Below are 19,191 nucleotides of genomic sequence, written 5' to 3' on the forward strand. Positions count from 1 at the left end.
GTGGAAAACCATTTACCATGCTAATGGACATCAAAAGAAAGCTGGGCTGGCAATCCTTATATCAGACAAATTAGATTTTAAACCAAAGACTGTAATAAGAAATGAAGAAGGACACTATATCCTACTTAAAGGGTCTATCCAACAAGAAGATCTAACAATTGTAAATATCTATGCCCTTGACATGGGAGCAGCCAATTATATAAGGCAATTAATAACAAAAGCAAAGAAACACATCAACAACAATACAATAATAGTGGGGGACTTTCACACACCCCCCTCACTGAAATGGACAGATCATCTAAGCAAAGATCAACAAGGAAATAAAGACTTTAAATGACACACTGGACCAAATGGACTTCACAGATGTATTCAAAACATTCCATCCCAGAGCAACAGAATACACATTCTTCTCTAGTGCCCATGGAACATTCTCCAGAATAGATCACATCCTAGGTCACAAATCAGGTCTCAACCAGTATCAAAAGATTGGGATCATTCCCTGCATATTTTCAGACCACAATGCTTTGAAACTAGAATTCAATCACAAGAGGAACGTTGGAAAGAACTCAAATACATGGAGGCTAAAGAGCATCCTACTAAAGAATGAATGGGTCAACCAGGAAATTAAAGAAGAATTAAAAAAATTCATAGAAACCAATGAAAATGAAAACACAACTGTTCAAAATCTTTGGGATGCAGCAAAGGCAGTCCTAAGAGGAAAGTATATAGCAATACAAGCCTTTCTCAAGAAACAAGAAAGGTCTCAAATACACAACCTAACCCTACACCTAAAGGAGCTAGAGAAAAAACAGCAAATAAAGCCTAAACCCAGCAGGAGAAGAGAAATAATAAAGATCAGAGCAGAAATCAATGAAATAGAAACCAAAAGAACAGTAGAACAGAAACTAGGAGCTGGTTCTTTCAAAGAATTAACAAGATTGATAAACCCCTGGCCAGACTTATCAAAAAGAAAAGAGAAATGACCCAAAATCATGATCAACAAAATCATGAATGAAAGAGGAGAGATCACAACTAACACCAAAGAAATACAAACAATTATAAGAACATATTATGAGCAACTCTATGCCAGCAAATTAGATAACCTGGAAGTAATGGATGCATTCCTAGAGATGTATCAACTACCAAAATTGAACCAGGAAGAAATAGAAAACCTGAACAGCCTATAACCACTAAGGAAATTGAAGCAGTCATCAAAAATCTCCCAACAAACAAAAGCCCAGGGCCAGATGGCTTCCCAGGGGAATTCTACCAAACATTTAAAGAATTAATACCTATTCTTCTGAAACTATTCCAAAAAATAGAAATGGAAGGAAAACTTCCAAACTCGTTTTATGAGGCCACCATTACCTTGATTCCAAACCAGACAAAGACCCCATCAAAAAGGAGAATTACAGACCAATATCCTTGATGGACATGGATGCAAAAATTCTCACCAAAATACTAGCCAATAGGATCCAACAGTACATTAAAAGGATTATTTACCACGACCAAGTGGGATTTATCCCTGGGCTGCAAGGTTGGTTCAACATCCACAAATCAATCAATGTGATACAGTACATTAACAAACGAAAGAACAAGAATCATGATCCTCTCGATAGATGCAGAAAAAGCGTTTGACAAAGTACAGCATCCTTTCTTGATCAAAACTCTTCAGAGGATAGGGATAGAGGGAACATACCTCAATATCATAAAAGCCATCTATGAAAAACCTACAGCGAATATCATTCTCAACGGGGAAAAACTGAGAGCTTTCCCCCTAAGGTCAGGAATGCAGCAGGGATGTCCACTATCACCACTGCTATTCAACATAGTATTAGAAGTCCTAGCCACAGCAATCAGACAAAAAAAAGAAATCAAAGGCATCCAAATCGGCAAAGAAGAAGTCAAACTTTCACTCTTTGCAGATGATATGATACTTTATGTGGAAAACCCAAAAGACTTCACCCCAAAACTGCTAGAACTCATACAGGAATTCAGTAAAGTGGCAGGATATAAAATCAATGTACAGAAATCAGTGGTATTCCTATACATCAACAACAAGACAGAAGAAAGAGAAATTAAGGAGTCAATCCCATTTACAATTGCACCCAAAACCATAAGATACCTAGGAATAAATCTAACCAAACATGCAAAGAATCTGTACTCGGAAAACTATAAAATACTCATGAAAGAAATTGATGAAGACACAAAGAAATGGAAAAACGTTCCATGCTCATGGATTGGAAGAACAAATATTGTGAAGATACCAATGCTACCTAGAGCAATCTACACATTCAATGCAATCCCCATCAAAATACCATCCACTGTTTTCAAAGAAATGGAACAAATAATCCTAAAATTTGTATGGAACCAGAAAAGACCCCAAATAGCCAGAGGAATGTTGAAAAAGAAAAGCAAAGCTGGCGGCATCACAATTCCGGGCTTCCAGCTCTATTACAAAGCTGTCATCATCAAGACAGTATGGTACTGGCACAAAGACAGACACATAGATCAATGGAACAGAAGAGAGCCCAGAAATGGACCCTCAACTCTATGGTCAACTAATATTTGACAAAGCAGGAAAGAATGTCCAATGGAAAAAAGACAGTCTCTTCAACAAATGGTGTTGGGAAAATTGGACAGCCACGTGCAGAAGAATGAAACTGGACCATTTCCTTACACCACACACAAAAATAGACTCCACATGGTTGAAAGACCTCAATGTGAGACAGGAGTCCATCAAAATCCTAAAGGAGAACACAGGCAGCAACCTCTTCGACCTCAGCCGCAGCAACTTCTTCCTAGAAACATCGCCAAAGGCAAGGGAAGCAAGGGCAAAAATGAACTATTGGGACCTCATCAAGATAAAAAGCTTTTGCACAGCAAAAGAAACAGTCAACAAAACCAAAAGACAACCAACAGAATGGGAGAAGATATTTGCAAATGACATATCAGATAAAGGGCTAGTATCCAAACTCTATAAGGAACTTATCAAACTCAACACCCAAAGAACAAAGAATCTCATCAAGAAATGGACAGAAGACATGAACAGACATTTTTCCAAAGAAGACATCCAAATGGCCAACAGACACATGAAAAAGTGCTCAACATCACTCGGCATCAGGGAAATCCAAATCAAACCTCAATGAGATACCACCTCACACCAGTCAGAATGGCTAAAATTCACAAGTCAGGAAATGACAGATGTTGGCGTGGATGCAGAGAAAAGGAAACCCTCCTACACTGTTGGTGGGAATGCAAGCTGGTGCAACCACTCTGGAAAACAGTATGGAGGTTCCTCAAAAAGTTGAAAATAGAGCTACCATACGATCCAGCAATTGCACCACTGGGTATTTACCCCAAAGATACAAATGTAGGGATCCAAAGGGGTATGTGCACCCCAATGTTTATTGCAGCAATGTCCACAATAGCCAAACTGTGGAAAGAGCCAAGATGTCCATCGACAGATGAATGGATAAGAAGATGTGGTGTATATATACAATGGAATATTATGCAGCCATTAAAAGGAATGGGATCTTGCCATTTGCAATGACGTGGATGGAATTGGAGGGTGTTATGCTGAGCAAAATAAGTCAATCAGAGAAAGACATGTATCATATGACCTCACTGATATGAGGAATTCTTAATCTCAGGAAATAAACTGAGGGTTGCTGGAGTGGGGGGTGGGGTGGGAAGGATGGGGTGGGTGGGTGATAGACATTGGGGAGGGTATTTGCTATGGTGAGTGCTGTGAATTGTTGAAGACTGTTGAATCACAGATCTGTACCTCTGAAACAAATAATGCAATATATGTTAAGAAAAAAAAAAGAAGATAGCGGGAGGGGAAGAATGAAGGGGGGAAATCGGAGGGGGAGACGAACCATTAGAGATGATGGACTCTGAAAAACAAACTGCGAGTTCTAGAGGGGAGGGGGTGGGGGGATGGTTAGCCTGGTGATGGGTATTAAAGAGGGCACGTTCTGCATGGAGCCCTGGGTGTTATGCACAAATAATGAATCATGGAACACTACATCAAAAACTAATGGTGTAATGTATGGTGATTAACATAACAATAAAAAATTTTTTAAAAACCCTCTCTTATTGTGGAGAATGTTGTGTAAGTAAAATATAGACTTCTTTTAGTCTAGGCCTTAAAATTTTCTGATAAAAGTCAATCAACTGGTTATTTTTTAAATAATTGTTGTTTGAATGAATTAAACATTCTACCTCCAACTCAACCCAAGAATTTTACCCCTGAGATGTGTTTGCATGTAGAACTATACCCAAAGTGTGCAAAACTGAATAATTTATTACCTTGAAAGTAAATTAATATCTGGAAAAAATACCAGTCTAATTTGTGTTTGAATGTTTCCAAGTGTCTAGTTATTAAGTAGTCATTCTCAGTCCTATAAAATGATCTGTATACTACGGCAGTAACTCACAGTCATACTTTCATATAAATGGCAAGTAATTTTTCATCTCTTACTCATCTTCAGTGTTCTGTTTTTGTTTTTGTTTTTTTTTCTTAACTTTTTATGCCTTAGTGGTTCCAGGATTACTAAATGTTGGTGAAATTCTATATTGCAACAACACTTTATAGTCTGCTAATTCCCTCCTTAGATGAACTTACATTTCCATTATTAAAAGTAAACTTAAATTGTATCTTTTTCCAAAAGAAAGAAAAACAATCTGTTTGGCAGTTTATACGTTTGAAAATTATGATGGCCTTCTTCTTTGCTTTGAAGTAATATATTGTCATTATAAAGTATATTTCCAATTTATAGTGTCTTTTTTTCCCTTGGGAATTTAAAATACTTTAAATAATTTGGGCTTTGCCTGATTCCCCCAGAATTGTAGAGTATGACTGATAACTGCCTTTAGAATCCCTAATAGCTAAATTACAATTATTATGCAAAATCCTACAATAGACAGTTATATGGATTATTAAATGACTTTGCCTTTTTTGCAAACTGTAATCATTTTCCTTTATTAGCTGAAGGATTTCATAATTTAAGGAAGATGAGAAACCTATAAGTCACGCTTTCAAATAAGGAACATGGATATTGCAAACATTAAATTCCCCCATAAAAATGTAAAGGCATCATTAAATTAGATTCAGATTAATACAATTCAGTCAACTCCAGATAGATATCTCCCATAATAAGCTGAAACAATACCTAGTGATCTAAGATGTAAAATATTTTACTACAGCCAATTTATAATCCTATAAAACATACAGGTATCATTCAACCTCTTTATTAATAGTGCATGCCTTGTATTAAATCAAAACCATTTTAAAGGCCCCTCCCTTTTGGCATTCCCTTCCTCAGCTGTTGCCCTCATTATGTGTTATCTCACTGAAGCTCATCCAAAGTGAATGACAGCATCTTTTTTGCTAGAAGCAGCCTAGCCTCGTGCTAGAGCTTAACTATCTCCGAGATTTATAGACACACTTGCTACCCTCCACCTACAATATTCTATGGTCCAATGTTGATATATTTGTTTCTCTGTAAGCAGATATGGTTTTCTCACTTTGGAAAACAGTAATTCATTATTAAGTTTTTGCAAGTTGCTTTACATGTGAATTACATTCCCAAGAAAACTAACGGTGGGACCACCTCAGGTTCTGGACTATTTTGAAGCTGGTTGGAAGAATCCTTTTTTCACTGTTTTTCCCCAAGAAGAAAGCCAAATATTTTGTATTGTCTGAATTGCCAAAAGTTTTAATGAGTTATCTGTTCTGATTATCTATTATCACGTAACAACTCCAAAGCAATGGTTTAACAACCCCCAAACATCGACGATATTAATTATGCTCACAAACCTGCAATTGGGGAAAGATTCTGTGGGCTGACTCATCTCTGCTCTATTTGGCATCGGCTAGTCCAAGGTTAGAGGCTAGAATCACCTGAAGATTTGCTCATATGTTGGGTGACTGTGTGGTTACTAATTCCATGTGGTATCTCCAGTCAGGTGCCTTCAGGGCAGCCTGATTCCTACACGTTGACTCGTGGCTCCCAAAGCTGAGTCCCAGGGAGGCACAGAAGGGACAGCTGAGAACAGATGACAAGGAACAGATGGGAGCTCTAGCACCTTTCCCAACCTGGTCTCCTAAGTCCTACCCATTACTTCCACCTTCTTCTATTTGTTAAAAGAGAGTCAACAAGGGTGATCCACAATCATGGAGCGGGGAATTAGACTTAACCTTTATGATGGGAGAAGTGTCAAAAAATGTGTGAACATGTTTTAAAACTGTCACAGCATAAAAGGGGAAATTAATCCAATACTTTTAAATATCACTCTGGAAAATAATCAAGTGTGCATTTCTAAAGTTGCTTCACAGAAACTGCACTTAAAATGTAAATTTTTTTTTTAATGTAAAACTGGTTTTTTTCCCGGTTGAGGTAAATTGAAAAATAAAGTTGTAATATGATGGTTTAATATACATATATATTGTAAAATGATTGCCACAATCAAACTGCAATCAAGTTAATTAACACATCACCTCACATAATTATCTTTTGTGTGTGTGTGTATGAGAACGTCTGTTTACATTACTATGTTCCATTGACTCCTTATAACGAGACGTGTCATCCCAAGTCATCCTGACAAGAAATCAAGGTACAATAAATGAAATTTAAAAATATATACAAGTATTAGTATCCTTAACAGAGGAATTTTGAACTCTGACTCATCACAGACACATATGCATGGATTAAACTATTAAAGAATTTTCATACCATTTTGACATTAGAGTTCTTATATATAACATGAATTAATAGGTTGTTTTTCACACAAAATCATCCTAAAAGAATCCTTCTTAAACTGGGAAAATAATTTTAAAGAATGAAGACCAAATCTCTAAAACTGAGATTACCCAAAAGAATAATGAGAAAAAAATAAAATGAAAACATTAAGGTATAATGGTTAAACTGATATATATATATTTACATATACACATATACATATAAAGTCACTGAATATTGAGACTATAAAAGATTAACAAAATCCCTGTAAATAGTTGACCAAAAATATTGTATCACTGAATTTGCTAGAATAACATTACACAATAAAAGTTTCTCATTTACATAGCAATCTAATCTGAATGTTCCAAGTTGATAGAAAGCTTTCCTAAGCTTGAGATATTAGTGCAAGCCATAAGAGGACTGTGCCTCATTACATGGAGGTTACCAGGAAGTTCATTATCCCATTTGCCAGGCTTCAAAAGGTACACTTTGTTGTCTACCCTTTGTATGTTAGGAAAGGTGGCACATGGTACAGATTTCTAGGCAGCCATCGTTGGTTTTGCCAGTTGGTCAGAGATCAGTATAAAATAAAACTGGAAGACAGTGAAAGAAAGACTAGAGAAAAAGTGTATGAATGGATTTCTTAGAGAGGGCATAAAATATACATATCTCTGTGTATCATGTTACTGCCCATCAGAGAGCATCCACCAATGAGAAGTTACTTTGCCCTGCAGATATCAACCTGCCTCTTTTCTTGGCCATCCTTATGCTTATAAAATGGATCCAGGATAATAGTGGTCATAGTGGCATGGATGGAAACAATGCCCGGGCTTATAATATGGAGTTTGCCTCAATATAGCTGATTGAGCATGTCACTTCTAAGTTTCCAACCAGCCAGTGTTAGAAACGGAGCCTCTGCCCCGGACATAGCATTATACCTTTGGGGGCTGAGTGGGTGGATAACAGGAATCAAGTTACATGCCAGCATCCAGATTCTACTCTTCCAGGATTCTATCACCTGCGCTGATACTGATGAGCACAGTTCAATGGCAACATCCCCACTACCAATTCTGACCTGTAAGCACAGTTACTGTTAAGCTTCTCAAAGTTGTCTGTACCTCCTCACTTCCTTAGTAAAGGAAATTCCTCGAATTGTCCCAAGCAACACAGTAAGATGGCGGGTTCTTGGGCCAACCTATACCATATCAGTTCTAACTCCCCTATCTTTATGAATGTTCTGAACTATTTTGTATTCTACCACACAATGTCTTACTATTTCCACTACTTTCACTCTAGCGTATCAAGGCCAGGCTCCTAAGGAAGAGCAAAGCTACATGGATGAGCTCTAGGTGTCCCTCCTATAATGTGGAATCATGACTCATGGTGAGTAACAGCATGTCAATGAGTTCTCCCCTTTGCAGCCTAATGTTCTGTGTCATCTGTCCCCCGTTTGCCTACCACCCTCTACTCAAGATCTTCTTCTACCTTGGCCCCCAGTTTCCTGCCAATACATGTTAACCAATGTATGTAGCGTTGCTTGCATTCTCAGTTTAACTTCTCGGAGATCTAACCTTAATTATCAGTGATGGCTGAAGTTAGGTCTAGGACCATGACTTGCAATGCAGCGAGGCCAGCGGCAGTGGTACTGAAGTCCAGAGGTAAACAGTTGATTTCTTAAGGAAATAGTACTCAAAGAAATCTGAGAAGGCCCAACATGTTTGTCTAATACAATATTTCTTTCAGGGCAATAAGGTCTTCAAGGTTATATATTTAGCAACCAGCATTTACCTTCTCTTTCGCTGTGATGTATGGATCTCTATATGAACTAAAACAACTAATCTTTTTTATATGAGAAGCTGTATAAGGTAATTTCTCTGTGATAATTACCCTCCTTAGCAAAGAATACAAAGAGAGGCAGAATTTTTCATCATCAGACCAAATACAGACTATACTTACAGGCAAGGAATTTAGCTTCTCAAGGCCTAAGTTATAAGTAAAATAAGTAGGATGAGTAATAAGTATTTTTCAAAATTAAAATTTTCAAAATTAAATTCATGCATTTCGACTAAATTGTGAACTTCCACAAATTTATAAATTCAGCACTATAACATATTAACTATATGAAATATAACTACATATTTCACTCAAAAGAAATAAATAAAAGAAAGGTCAACTGAGACCCATGGAATGGTAGTTTAATAAAATTATTAAGCAGAGTTTATTTGGCAAGGTAAACTGCATAGCAATGCATCAGTAGTTATAGTGAGTGTTATTCTATGTAAAAAAGAAAAAGGTTTAGTGTGAAGCAGGGTGTACAAGATTCAAACAACCAAAAAGGCAAACTATATATTTGAAAACACAGCTGTGGCTTATGTTCGGTCATTTCATATCTCGAAGAGTATTATTTAAAAAAAAGCATACAAAGGGTACATTTAATTATCACGTGACTATTTGGAACTCTCTGATATAATAAGTCCCCTAGGATTATATGTCTGCTAAACAGATTTCCGTCTCTTTCCAAATACATTATTGATCAATTTAGCCATTGATTTCGATCCACTGGGTCTTCTCTTTTCTTTGAGTTTGAAGTTTGTCAGGATGTCCTTGATAATTCTGGTAAACATCATTTGTACCTCCAGAGACTGGTCTGCTGCAGACAATTCACAGAACTGGCACTGGTTATCCAGAGCCAGCTTCTGTCCTTCTTCCCAGCCAACCTCTCGGACATGACACAGATCTCGCTTGTTACCAACCAAAAGCACGGCGGATCCCACAGCTCTGAAATACAGAACACAACTCTGGCAAGATTATTTTAACCTTTTTTTTTTTTCTCATTAAGTAGGTTTATATCAAAAGGAATTATGGACCAAAAGAAAAAAAAAAATTGTGTGTGTGTGTGTGTGTTCCTTATAGTCATATGTATGTGTATGACACATATCCCCATTTACTTACAAAAATTACTTTAGATAGAACGTAGTGTGTGACACAAAAGCAGCAAGACTCTTAAAGCATAGGATCTGCATTGATATAAACCTATTCTTGAATTATGGCTGTTTACTAATAAGGCATGACTGTTACTTTTCCCACTTTCAACTTTCCTATATGTAAAACAATGGCAAAACAGCACTCATGCAGAATTCTCATAGAGATCAAATTAAATGATGGATGTAAAAATACCTAGCAGAGTGACAGCCAACAAAAGATGCTTACCAAGTATTATTTTTCATTTCCTTATCAGTTGAAAGAGGAAGACTAACTAATGTCTCTTTACTGAAGAGTTACTGTAATTGAACAATTTAGATATAATTTTCCCAGGGAAAATATTACTCAATACGCACTGCTGTTTGTTCTTTGTTAATATCCATTATACTATACTCTAGAGAAAAATGTTATGATCTTATGACCTTGTACGATTTTTCTATTTATTTAAGAAATATGTTTTTTTTGTTAAGATAATGTCTTCAGCAAATATCAATATATTCTCCTTGGTTGTAGTGACACATTTCTAAAACAGAATTTCGTTTGAAGGTTATAGTAAGACAACTAGTCCTCAAATGCCATGGAACTCTGCCAAGTTATCTACTTTGGGGGAAAAATGGATAAATGCAGTCTGCAACTCTGAAGAGATACCGTCTTTATATTCTGCTCAAAGTTGGTTTCATTCACATGATGGTGTGAGTGGTGAGGGGGAAAGCACTGTATGTGTTAGGCTTTTGAGGGTATTACTATCTTTTTCTGTATAGTTCAGAAAATTATTGTAAAGAATTAATCGGGAAGGGTAAGTGAAATATTTTGAAGACTCACAAATATCAGATGCAATTTTATAAAACAGTAACATATTTTGCTATTCTAGTCTATCTACAGATTGAGAACTGGAAATATTCGAAAAATTATTTAGTGTATTAAGAAAATTGCCTGAAAAACATCAAGTATAGGTGTTTTTATGTTTTTGAGTGTTCTTAAGTGATTCTTTTGATTTGGAGGAATAGCAAAAGAAGTTTATTACTATCCTTTGCCTAAGTTATGCTGCCTAAATATGAGGCATTTAATGCTTAAAACAATGGAGTTCAAATAAAAATCTGTAATATTAGAGGAAATCAGAGCTGTGAGGTACCTTAGAAAAATCACATCCTTTTCTCCTACCATGTTTCTATCAGTTTTATAATCAGAATAATTAGGTCTAGAGATTAAAGTGGTTTACCTAAGGTCAATCAGATCTAAACAAGAATGTATGCCAATTGACTCCAGGGAAATACCCTTTATCAATTATTATCTATGGTTTCTTGATAGTGGGCATTTAAAATAGATATAAAAACACATACATGAATTTTCAGTACTAATACTGTGTTTCTTGATTCCCAGATTAGAATGTTATTTCAGACTCTAAGGGCAAATCTGATCCAGAGCACAAAGGAACGTTTATATCAGCATGTTGAACAAACATAAATATTTTAAATGCAAAAGGCTAAAACAAAAAATAAGGAAAGCTAAATGGGAAATTCGTATGGTTAAACTTATATCTACTAATACAAGAATGGTTTAAGGCACAGTTCTGTCTTCCTTCATAGTTACTCGTGTCAAAACAACTAACAATGGGAAATCATTGACCAGCTCTTTATTTTAGGAGGTGAAACAGAGAAAAATGTATTCTCATACTTAGAATTTGTAATGGTTTGACTATTCAGTCTATTTTGCTTTGATAGATTGAACAACCCAATCACTAGGAATTGGATGCCAAATGTAATAAATTTGGATTTATTTAGTATCCTTAACATTTTTGTGGGAATGAAAAGAAAAGGTTGGAAGGTGAACTGTCTTGTGTACAGAGGACTATGATTTTGCAGGTGAGTGTCATGTTAACAATAGAATCTGTCTTGTAAAATAGCCATTTACTCAGAGCAAGTAACTGTTTATGTCAGCCAGGATATAAAGTATTCTCATCTTATTCCTTTTACTACATGTGCAACTCCTGTGGAATGGAAGGTGAATTGTTCAGGGCTGTTAAATTTTGTAATTGGAAGGCTGCATTAAACTCTTCCTAATGATGCTTATAGCTATATGATGATTTACTCAAAAGAAAGGAGAGAGGAATGAAGAATATCTTACCTTTTACAGTGACTAGCTTGTGGCTCCCGAATTCTGTAGATCAGTGCTTTTGCAAAAGCAAATGAGGACCTGTCACTGATGTCATACACAATAACAAACCCATCTGCCCAGTGCAGCTCACTTGTGAGGGAAAATTTTGCTTTCTGTGGCTGAAAATAAATCAAGCACATTGAAACTGGTGGGATAGTCCACCTGCATTTTACACTTTAGACAATTAATTAATGGAAAACCATTTCACCTAAAAGAGACTTTAATAAGCCAAAGACTGATATTTTCTAAAATGTAGTTTCTTTGGTCCTCTCTTCCTTATCACTCTTTCTTTAAATTAAAAGTGATTAAATGTTTAAAATAAAGAGGAAGTATAATAAAGTTTTATTATCTATCTCATTTGCAACTTTTCTCTAAGAAAATATCTTTACTTTTTTGAAAGTTGGATAAGCTCTAATAACTGCCCTTTGAATTAATATTCACATATTTGTTTTGAAAAAAGAAAATATTTTCTATCAATATTAGTAAATGGATTATTTATTGATTTTTGGTACTAGATTTAAATCAGAAAAAAAAAAAAACACTGATAAGGTTTAGCTAAAGACATTTAAGGGATATTTTACATAGCTAAATGAATCTGTCTCCTGGAGCTGTTCTGAAATCTTGAACAGCTGACCATTCCTTCTCTTATTTAGATAATCCTATTTTAACTTTTTTGTCTTTGAATAGACAAAGGAGTTTGTACTAAAAATCTACCTTGCTTATGGTTTATTGGCAGTGGTTAGTTACAAATACAACTTAGTGAAAATATAAACTGAATTGATAAGCCATTAAACTATTAACTTCTTTTTTTTAAAGATTTTATTTATTTATTTGAGAGAGAGAGAAGAGAGCACAAGCAGGGGCTGCTGCAGAGGGAGAGGGAGAAGCAGACTCCCCGCCGAGCAGGGAACCCGACGCCCAGGACCCTGGGATCATGACCTGAGCTGAAGGCAGATGCTTAACTGACTGAGCCACCCAGGCGCCCCTAAAATATTAATTTCTAATAGCTATACTGTGACCTCCTAGAAATATAAATGCAACCTAATATTGCTATTTTAAAGAAATTTTACTATAATTTCTGTCATAATTTTAAAGAGAAGCTAGATAATGGAATTTATAATATTAAAAATAATCTCTTAAAACTTTAATTAAAATTGAGAATAAATTTCAGTTTTAAGACTGGCAACTTTATTTTCACTTGCTCTTATCCAATCTTCTTCAAATCATGATTGAAAAAATAAAATAAAAGCATATTTTGTTTTACTTACTTGAGAACAGGGGTCGTATATTTCTAGATTCAGTTGCTTCCCTTCCAAATACAAATGCTTGCTATAGATAGATTCTGCAAAATATGCATATATTCGTTGCAGTATGGAAATACTCCAGAATAAAAAAAAATAAACTCATATTTGGATCACAGTCTTGCAAATTCAACTGGTTATCTTCTAGTAGAATAGTACAGTGGCTTTTTTTAAATGTTAGAGGTCAAATACATATATTTGTTATATTTGCTCATATATATATATGTATGCTCATATATATAGATATATATTTCTTATAAATAAACTTCACCACCATACCTATTCAACTATATGCTATTGTGCTTATATACTTATCTTCCATCCTATAACTATGGATGAGTTATCTGTGTTTCTGTGTAAGGCCAATCCATTCATTAGGAACTAGTTACCATTTAATCTGATCTACTGAAAGACATGACCCCACCAATTCTACCTCTCTCTTCTGAATCATAAATTGTTCCTCTTTACTATATCATTACTAACAGCTGAATTTCTAACAACAATCCTTTAGAACGCCCAACCTCTTCAACTATTGCCCCATTTCTCTGTTGGCTTTTTTAGTAAATATCTAACTCCCCATGTCCAATTTCTCTCCCCCGAGTTCTTTGAATTATTCCAATCAGGCTTTAGCTCCAATTACTTAACTAAAACTGTTCTTATCAAAATTATGGTTTTAGATTCAATGGCTAATTCTATATCTTGATCTTACTTGCCCTAGTAGCATTAATATAGTCGACCACTCCTACCTCCTTAAAATGTTTCCTTCACGTGGCTTTGAAGGCAACATACTCCTCTGGTTTTTTTCTTTATTTCTTGTTGCTCTTTATTAATCTTTTTTATTTGTCCCATCATGTCTTCTCACTCTCCAAACATGGGTCCAGTTTCTGGATCTCTCCTCTCTATATACTCCCTTGCTAAGCTCATTCAGAGTTTTATAGAACAATTATTGCTAATGAACCCAATTTATATCTGTAGCCTAGAACTCTTCCTTGAACTTCAGATGCAAACAACTCCTGCTATTGCATATCTCCCTTTAGACAGTGAATAGACATTTAAACCTGAACATACTTAAAACTGAATCCCAGATCTCACTGAAAAGACTGTTTTTTAGTTTTCCATTTCACTAAATGACATACCCATATCTCCTGCTGATCAGGTTAAAACCTTTAAGTCATCCTTGATCCAGTCTGTCTCTTACCTTCCGTATTTATACTATTAAAAATTCCTTTTTACTGTATTTTTAAAGTATATTTTGAATTTGTCTGTTTCTCATCATCCCCATTGTTAATACATCATTATTTTTTGTTTAGATTATTACAAAACCTCCTAATTTATCTTTCTGCTTTACCCCTTTCCTAAATCCCTTCTTATGCCTACTCGATTCTCAACACAGAAACAAAAGTGAACCTTGTACCCAAATCATATCACTTGTCTGATCAAATCTCTCCAATGGCTCCCCATCTCACTTGGATAACCAAAGCCTTTAAAATGCCTAAGAATGGCCCTCATTGTCTAGTCCCACATGACTTCTCTGGCTATTCTCCCTCAAATTCTTTGCACTCGAGCTACACCATCCTCCATACCGTTCCTCAAATTTTTCAGAAAGTTCCTGCCTGAGAATTTTGGTAATTGTTCTTCTTGCCTGGAATGTAATCCTCCAGATATATTCACGGCTCAGTTTTCACCGCCTTCATGTCTCTGTTCAAATGTCACCTTCTCAGCAACGTCTACCCTAACTACCCAATTTTAAATGGTCACATACCATATTAGTGCCATTCCACCAGGCTGTTTTTTCTTCATAGCATTTATCAAAATGTGGCATAACTTATACTTAATTTTTTAAATTGACCCTTACTTCCTGAATATAAATCTTATGGGGGCTTGGATAATCGTCTTTTTTGTTCACTGCTATAGCTTCCCTACCTAGAAGAGTATCTGGGACATGGTAGGTGCTCAATAAATATTAGTTAAATGAATAAAGGACTACTTTTCTGTAACTTTTCCTCCAGGGTTTAATAAAAGACCTACTTCTCTCCAAAATGGCACACTGACAAAAAAAAAAATCATGTCCCATTCTGGCAATGTAACCCATAGTTAAAAAGATGTAGCAAGCATTTGGGGAACTAACTTCAGGGGGTTAAGAATGAATTTTAAAATCCTTTTAGGTTACATTTAATTAAATTTGCACAGTTTCATTAAACCTTAAAAGATGTTTTCAGACAGTTCCTTCTAGCTTCACAGGTTTACTTCTGACCGTGAACCATAAAAGTTCCTTCTAGACATTTAAAAATATCTACTCAAAACTCAAAAACTGCCAGCAGGGGTCACTAACTCTTAACTTTGTAGAATTTTATTATTTTCCCTTTCTGGTCTTCATTTACAAGATGGAGTCATTTTTTGCTAGTTTGTCCTCATGCACGGATGACCTCTTGCTCATTTGGTTGTTTTTTCAAAATGTCTCTAAGTCTTATTTTTTTAATGGAAATGTACCAGCCAGAAATGTGTACACTTCATTCGTTTATATAATTATATCTTATAAAAGATTAAGGAGATTTTTTTGTTGTTGTTACTGCTGTTATTTTTGGGTATGGTTTTATTTATGTTATGTTTTGCTTTGTTTTGTCATTCTAGAACATTTTTTCATGCCTGACTCCTATTTTGTGTTATATTGACATTTCTGACTGAGGTTTTTGACGTGAGAAATGAAACAATAGGGAATTTCTCTTTCTATGTATTTCTGCTTTCTTTAATCAGTTTCCAAACACTTTCCCTAAAATGTTCACAATGTCATATGGACTGAAATAGTATATTAGATACATGTAGAAAGCAATACAATACTTTAAAGTTACTTTTAAAATTGTCTAATAATTTTAGACATTATCTAAATGCCTAACAATGTCTAACAATTTTAGCCTCCTGAATGGAGGCTAAAAAATATTTTTTGGTGGGGGTAATTGTTTCTTATGGAAAACACATTTGCAATGATAACTTCTATTACTCTAGGAATTATGGAACAAAAAAATCAAAATCATTTCCCTTTATCCCAATTCTCATATATTTTTTTTATAAATCTGTTGTACTTGTTTAAAACACAAAAAGCAAAAACACTTTTCCCTCATGCCTTAAGTCAGGTGAGATATTAGTACCATTATATTGATTAATTGCTGAGCCAAAAATATACTCAAAACTCTGGCAAAATTCCTCACTTTTTATTAATGTCCCACTGTGGTATTTCCCATATGTTATACTAATTCTGATCAAAATAAAAAATAGAACAGAGTTAGTAAAATGATTCTAAGATTATATTAAGGTGCTCTGGCACCTGTTTAAGAATTTCTCTGGAACTTAGATAAGCAACCTAGATAATTATGATATGATCTTTAATCAAGGCATAATTTTCCTGTTATTTTCACACTGTTTTACAATTAAAATAAGCTTTATTTTGTAGTTCTAGTGCTTTTGTAATTAATTTGTCCTTATCTTTCAACAGATGTTTATTTAATTTCAGAACTGTTTTATAGTTTACGAAATTATTCATACATGCTTTGCAATATTGGGGGGAGAATCTCAGTTTTAATATTCTTCTAATTCTAGCTTGAAACAAACAGACTTTCTAATCCATCTCACTTAACATCAAGTTGGCTGAATTTTATCATAAAAGAACATTCAATTCAAGTACCTATTTCGGCATTTCCAACCAAAATCTGAATAAATAAGTTGCTTAAAAGTGCAACAATGGAAAATTCTATCAAAATGCTTCAGTAATCTTAATTGTGGTTTAATTAAAATGCTGACATTTTAAAGGTGAAAAAAGTCTCGAGTGGTGACTTACCAAAGTTAGAGGCATATTCTCCAATGAATCGTTTGGTAAGAAACCTTACTGTAAGGGCTGCAAAACAAACATGCTGGATTTAGGGTCTTTTCTGTGTTAGGACACAGACAACTTAGCTATGTACATAAGGTTTTATCTTTCAGCTCAAAAATTACCAAGCATTAATGCAGACCTTAAAGCTTTATTAAATTCTAGTCTAAATAATAGTCAGCAAGATTTTCACTGTACAACTATAAAGATTAAAAGACTAGAAAGAAAGTGATCTGCCTATTCAAATCACTAGGTAATTAATTCATGAATGCAAACAGGTAAGACAGCTTACTTTATGTAACAGAAACAGAGTTCTCATTAAGTTTGAGATTCAAGAACTATAACATCTCTTTATATTCTTTATTGGATTAAATCTGGCTCCAAGATGCCGCGTGCTAATAGGAACAAGGACAAGATCAAGCATTTACAGGATATTGGGACTTCAACATCCAGGAAACCAGAAAAAGGACTCCTAGTGTCAGTTTATCTTGTTGTAGCTCCTGGGTTTGGCCAGGTGTATGGTTCAGGACTTCCACTGGTGGCATCCTGACCATCATAATGGAACCGAAAACAAAATCCGGTAAAATAAAACAAAACCATAGCTAAAGTTAGGGCAGCTGTAGCTCAGTCCCCAAGCATCTATGAAACCATGCCCATCCTAAGTTTTTTCACCTCAATAATGTTGCATTTAAAACATAATCCAAGCCAATAGACAACAGTAAGTGCTGGCTGGCTCAGTTTGTTAAGCACCTGACTTCAGCGCAGGTCATGATCTTAGGGTCCTGGGATTAAGCCCTGCCCTGGGCTCCACACTCAGCAGAGAGTCTACTTCTCCCATTCCCTCTCTGTCTGCCCCTCCCCCTGCTCATGCTCTCTCTCTCTCAAAAAAATAAAAATAAAAATAAATAAAAATCTTAAAAAAAAAATCCACAGGTCTCCATGAACTTTTCTCCACCCTTAGTCTCAGAGCGGAAGAATAAGTCCAAGACTTGTTTGGCTACTAGTGGATGTGAGGGCAGGTGTGTTGGAGTGAGGAGTAGGTGGGACAATGATGGAGGGATTTACCATGATTCCTATGAATTTTAAACAAAGTATAAATTAACACTTCAGGGGGCGCCTGGGTGGCTCAGTTGTTAAGCGTCTGCCTTCGGCTCAGGTCATGATCCCAGGGTCCTGGGATCGAGCCCCGCATCGGGCTCCCTGCTCTGCGGGAAGCCTGCTTCTCCCTCTCCCACTCCCCCTGCTTGTGTTCCTTCTCTCGCTGTGTCTCTCTCTGTCAAATAAATAAATAAAATCTTTAAAAAAAAAATAAAAAATAAAAAAATAAATTAACACTTCAGTTATCTTTCTCAAACCATCTATAAATGCTATAAATATACAGTTAATTGCACTATTTACTCAAAAAAAATTAAACTGCTAATGAAAAATAATATACATAATTATATAGGTAACAGATAGATATCTGTTAGGTCAATATATTCCTCTCTGAACCACTTCATAGGAAACAACACCACTCACCAGATTTGCCTGTTCCTTCACCACCCAAGACAGCAAGCTTCACATCATTCATCTTGTCTTTCTGCTCCTGTTTTCTGGAACTATACTGACTTGAGTCCAGCATGTGCTTTTTAAAATACTTTTTATTAATCCTGCTATCATTTCTCTAAGGCCAACTCCGCCCCATACTCCTACCATCCAATAATAACTTTAAAAATGTTTTCCTGGAGTCTTTTTAAACATACTACATTAAAAAAAACAACAACAACACTGCAGTTACTATTTAGACATAAAGTCTTCTTAAGTTAAATAGCTAAGAATTTCACAGAAATTCTGCAGAAGAATTTCTTAACTAAGCTAAGAAAGCTTAGCTCCCAATCCTCTGTTTTTATGTACATAGAATCTACCCTCCTCTGGGACCTAGAAAAATGATTTCATTAAGAAAGTTTTTAGATGATGTGTATACATTCTTGTAAATCTACTTAGATTGGATCAGTTTTGGTATTTTTTAAAGATTTTATTTATTTATTTGAGAGATCGAGACAGAGATAGCGAGAGAGAACAGGAGCAGGGAGAAGAGGGAGAAGCAAGCTCCCCGCCGAGCAGGGAGCCCGATGCGGTGCTCCATCCAGGACCCTGGGATCATGAC

The 19,191-nt window shown here is 35.4% G+C and overlaps 1 protein-coding gene across 1 annotated transcript; it reads right to left on the reverse strand.

Annotated features, from left to right (window-relative positions):
* Positions 1-9,241: 9,241 nt before the first annotated feature.
* Positions 9,242-18,621, reverse strand: RERGL (RERG like). Its single transcript, XM_032391699.1, has 5 exons — positions 18,564-18,621; positions 17,016-17,072; positions 13,151-13,224; positions 11,853-12,001; positions 9,242-9,524 (listed from the first exon to the last, which is right to left on the reverse strand). The coding sequence occupies exons 1-5, from the start codon at positions 18,613-18,615 to the stop codon at positions 9,242-9,244; spliced, it is 615 nt and encodes a 204-aa protein (XP_032247590.1). The 5' UTR covers positions 18,616-18,621.
* Positions 18,622-19,191: the final 570 nt, after the last annotated feature.

Source organism: Phoca vitulina, unplaced genomic scaffold, assembly GCF_004348235.1.
Source record: "Phoca vitulina isolate PV1807 unplaced genomic scaffold, GSC_HSeal_1.0 scaffold64, whole genome shotgun sequence".
Classification (NCBI taxonomy): Eukaryota; Metazoa; Chordata; class Mammalia; order Carnivora; family Phocidae; genus Phoca; species Phoca vitulina.

Excerpts from the sequence above, each read along its gene's own strand:
- RERGL (XM_032391699.1), bottom strand. The coding sequence starts at position 18,615 with ATGAATGATGTGAAGCTTGCTGTCTTGGGTGGTGAAGGAACAGGCAAA. Across the intron at positions 13,225-17,015 it reads AGAATATGCCTCTAACTTTG|AATCTATCTATAGCAAGCAT; the intron begins GTAAGTCACCAC and ends CATATTTTGCAG. Across the intron at positions 9,525-11,852 it reads CAAGCTAGTCACTGTAAAAG|AGCTGTGGGATCCGCCGTGC; the intron begins GTAAGATATTCT and ends TCTGTATTTCAG.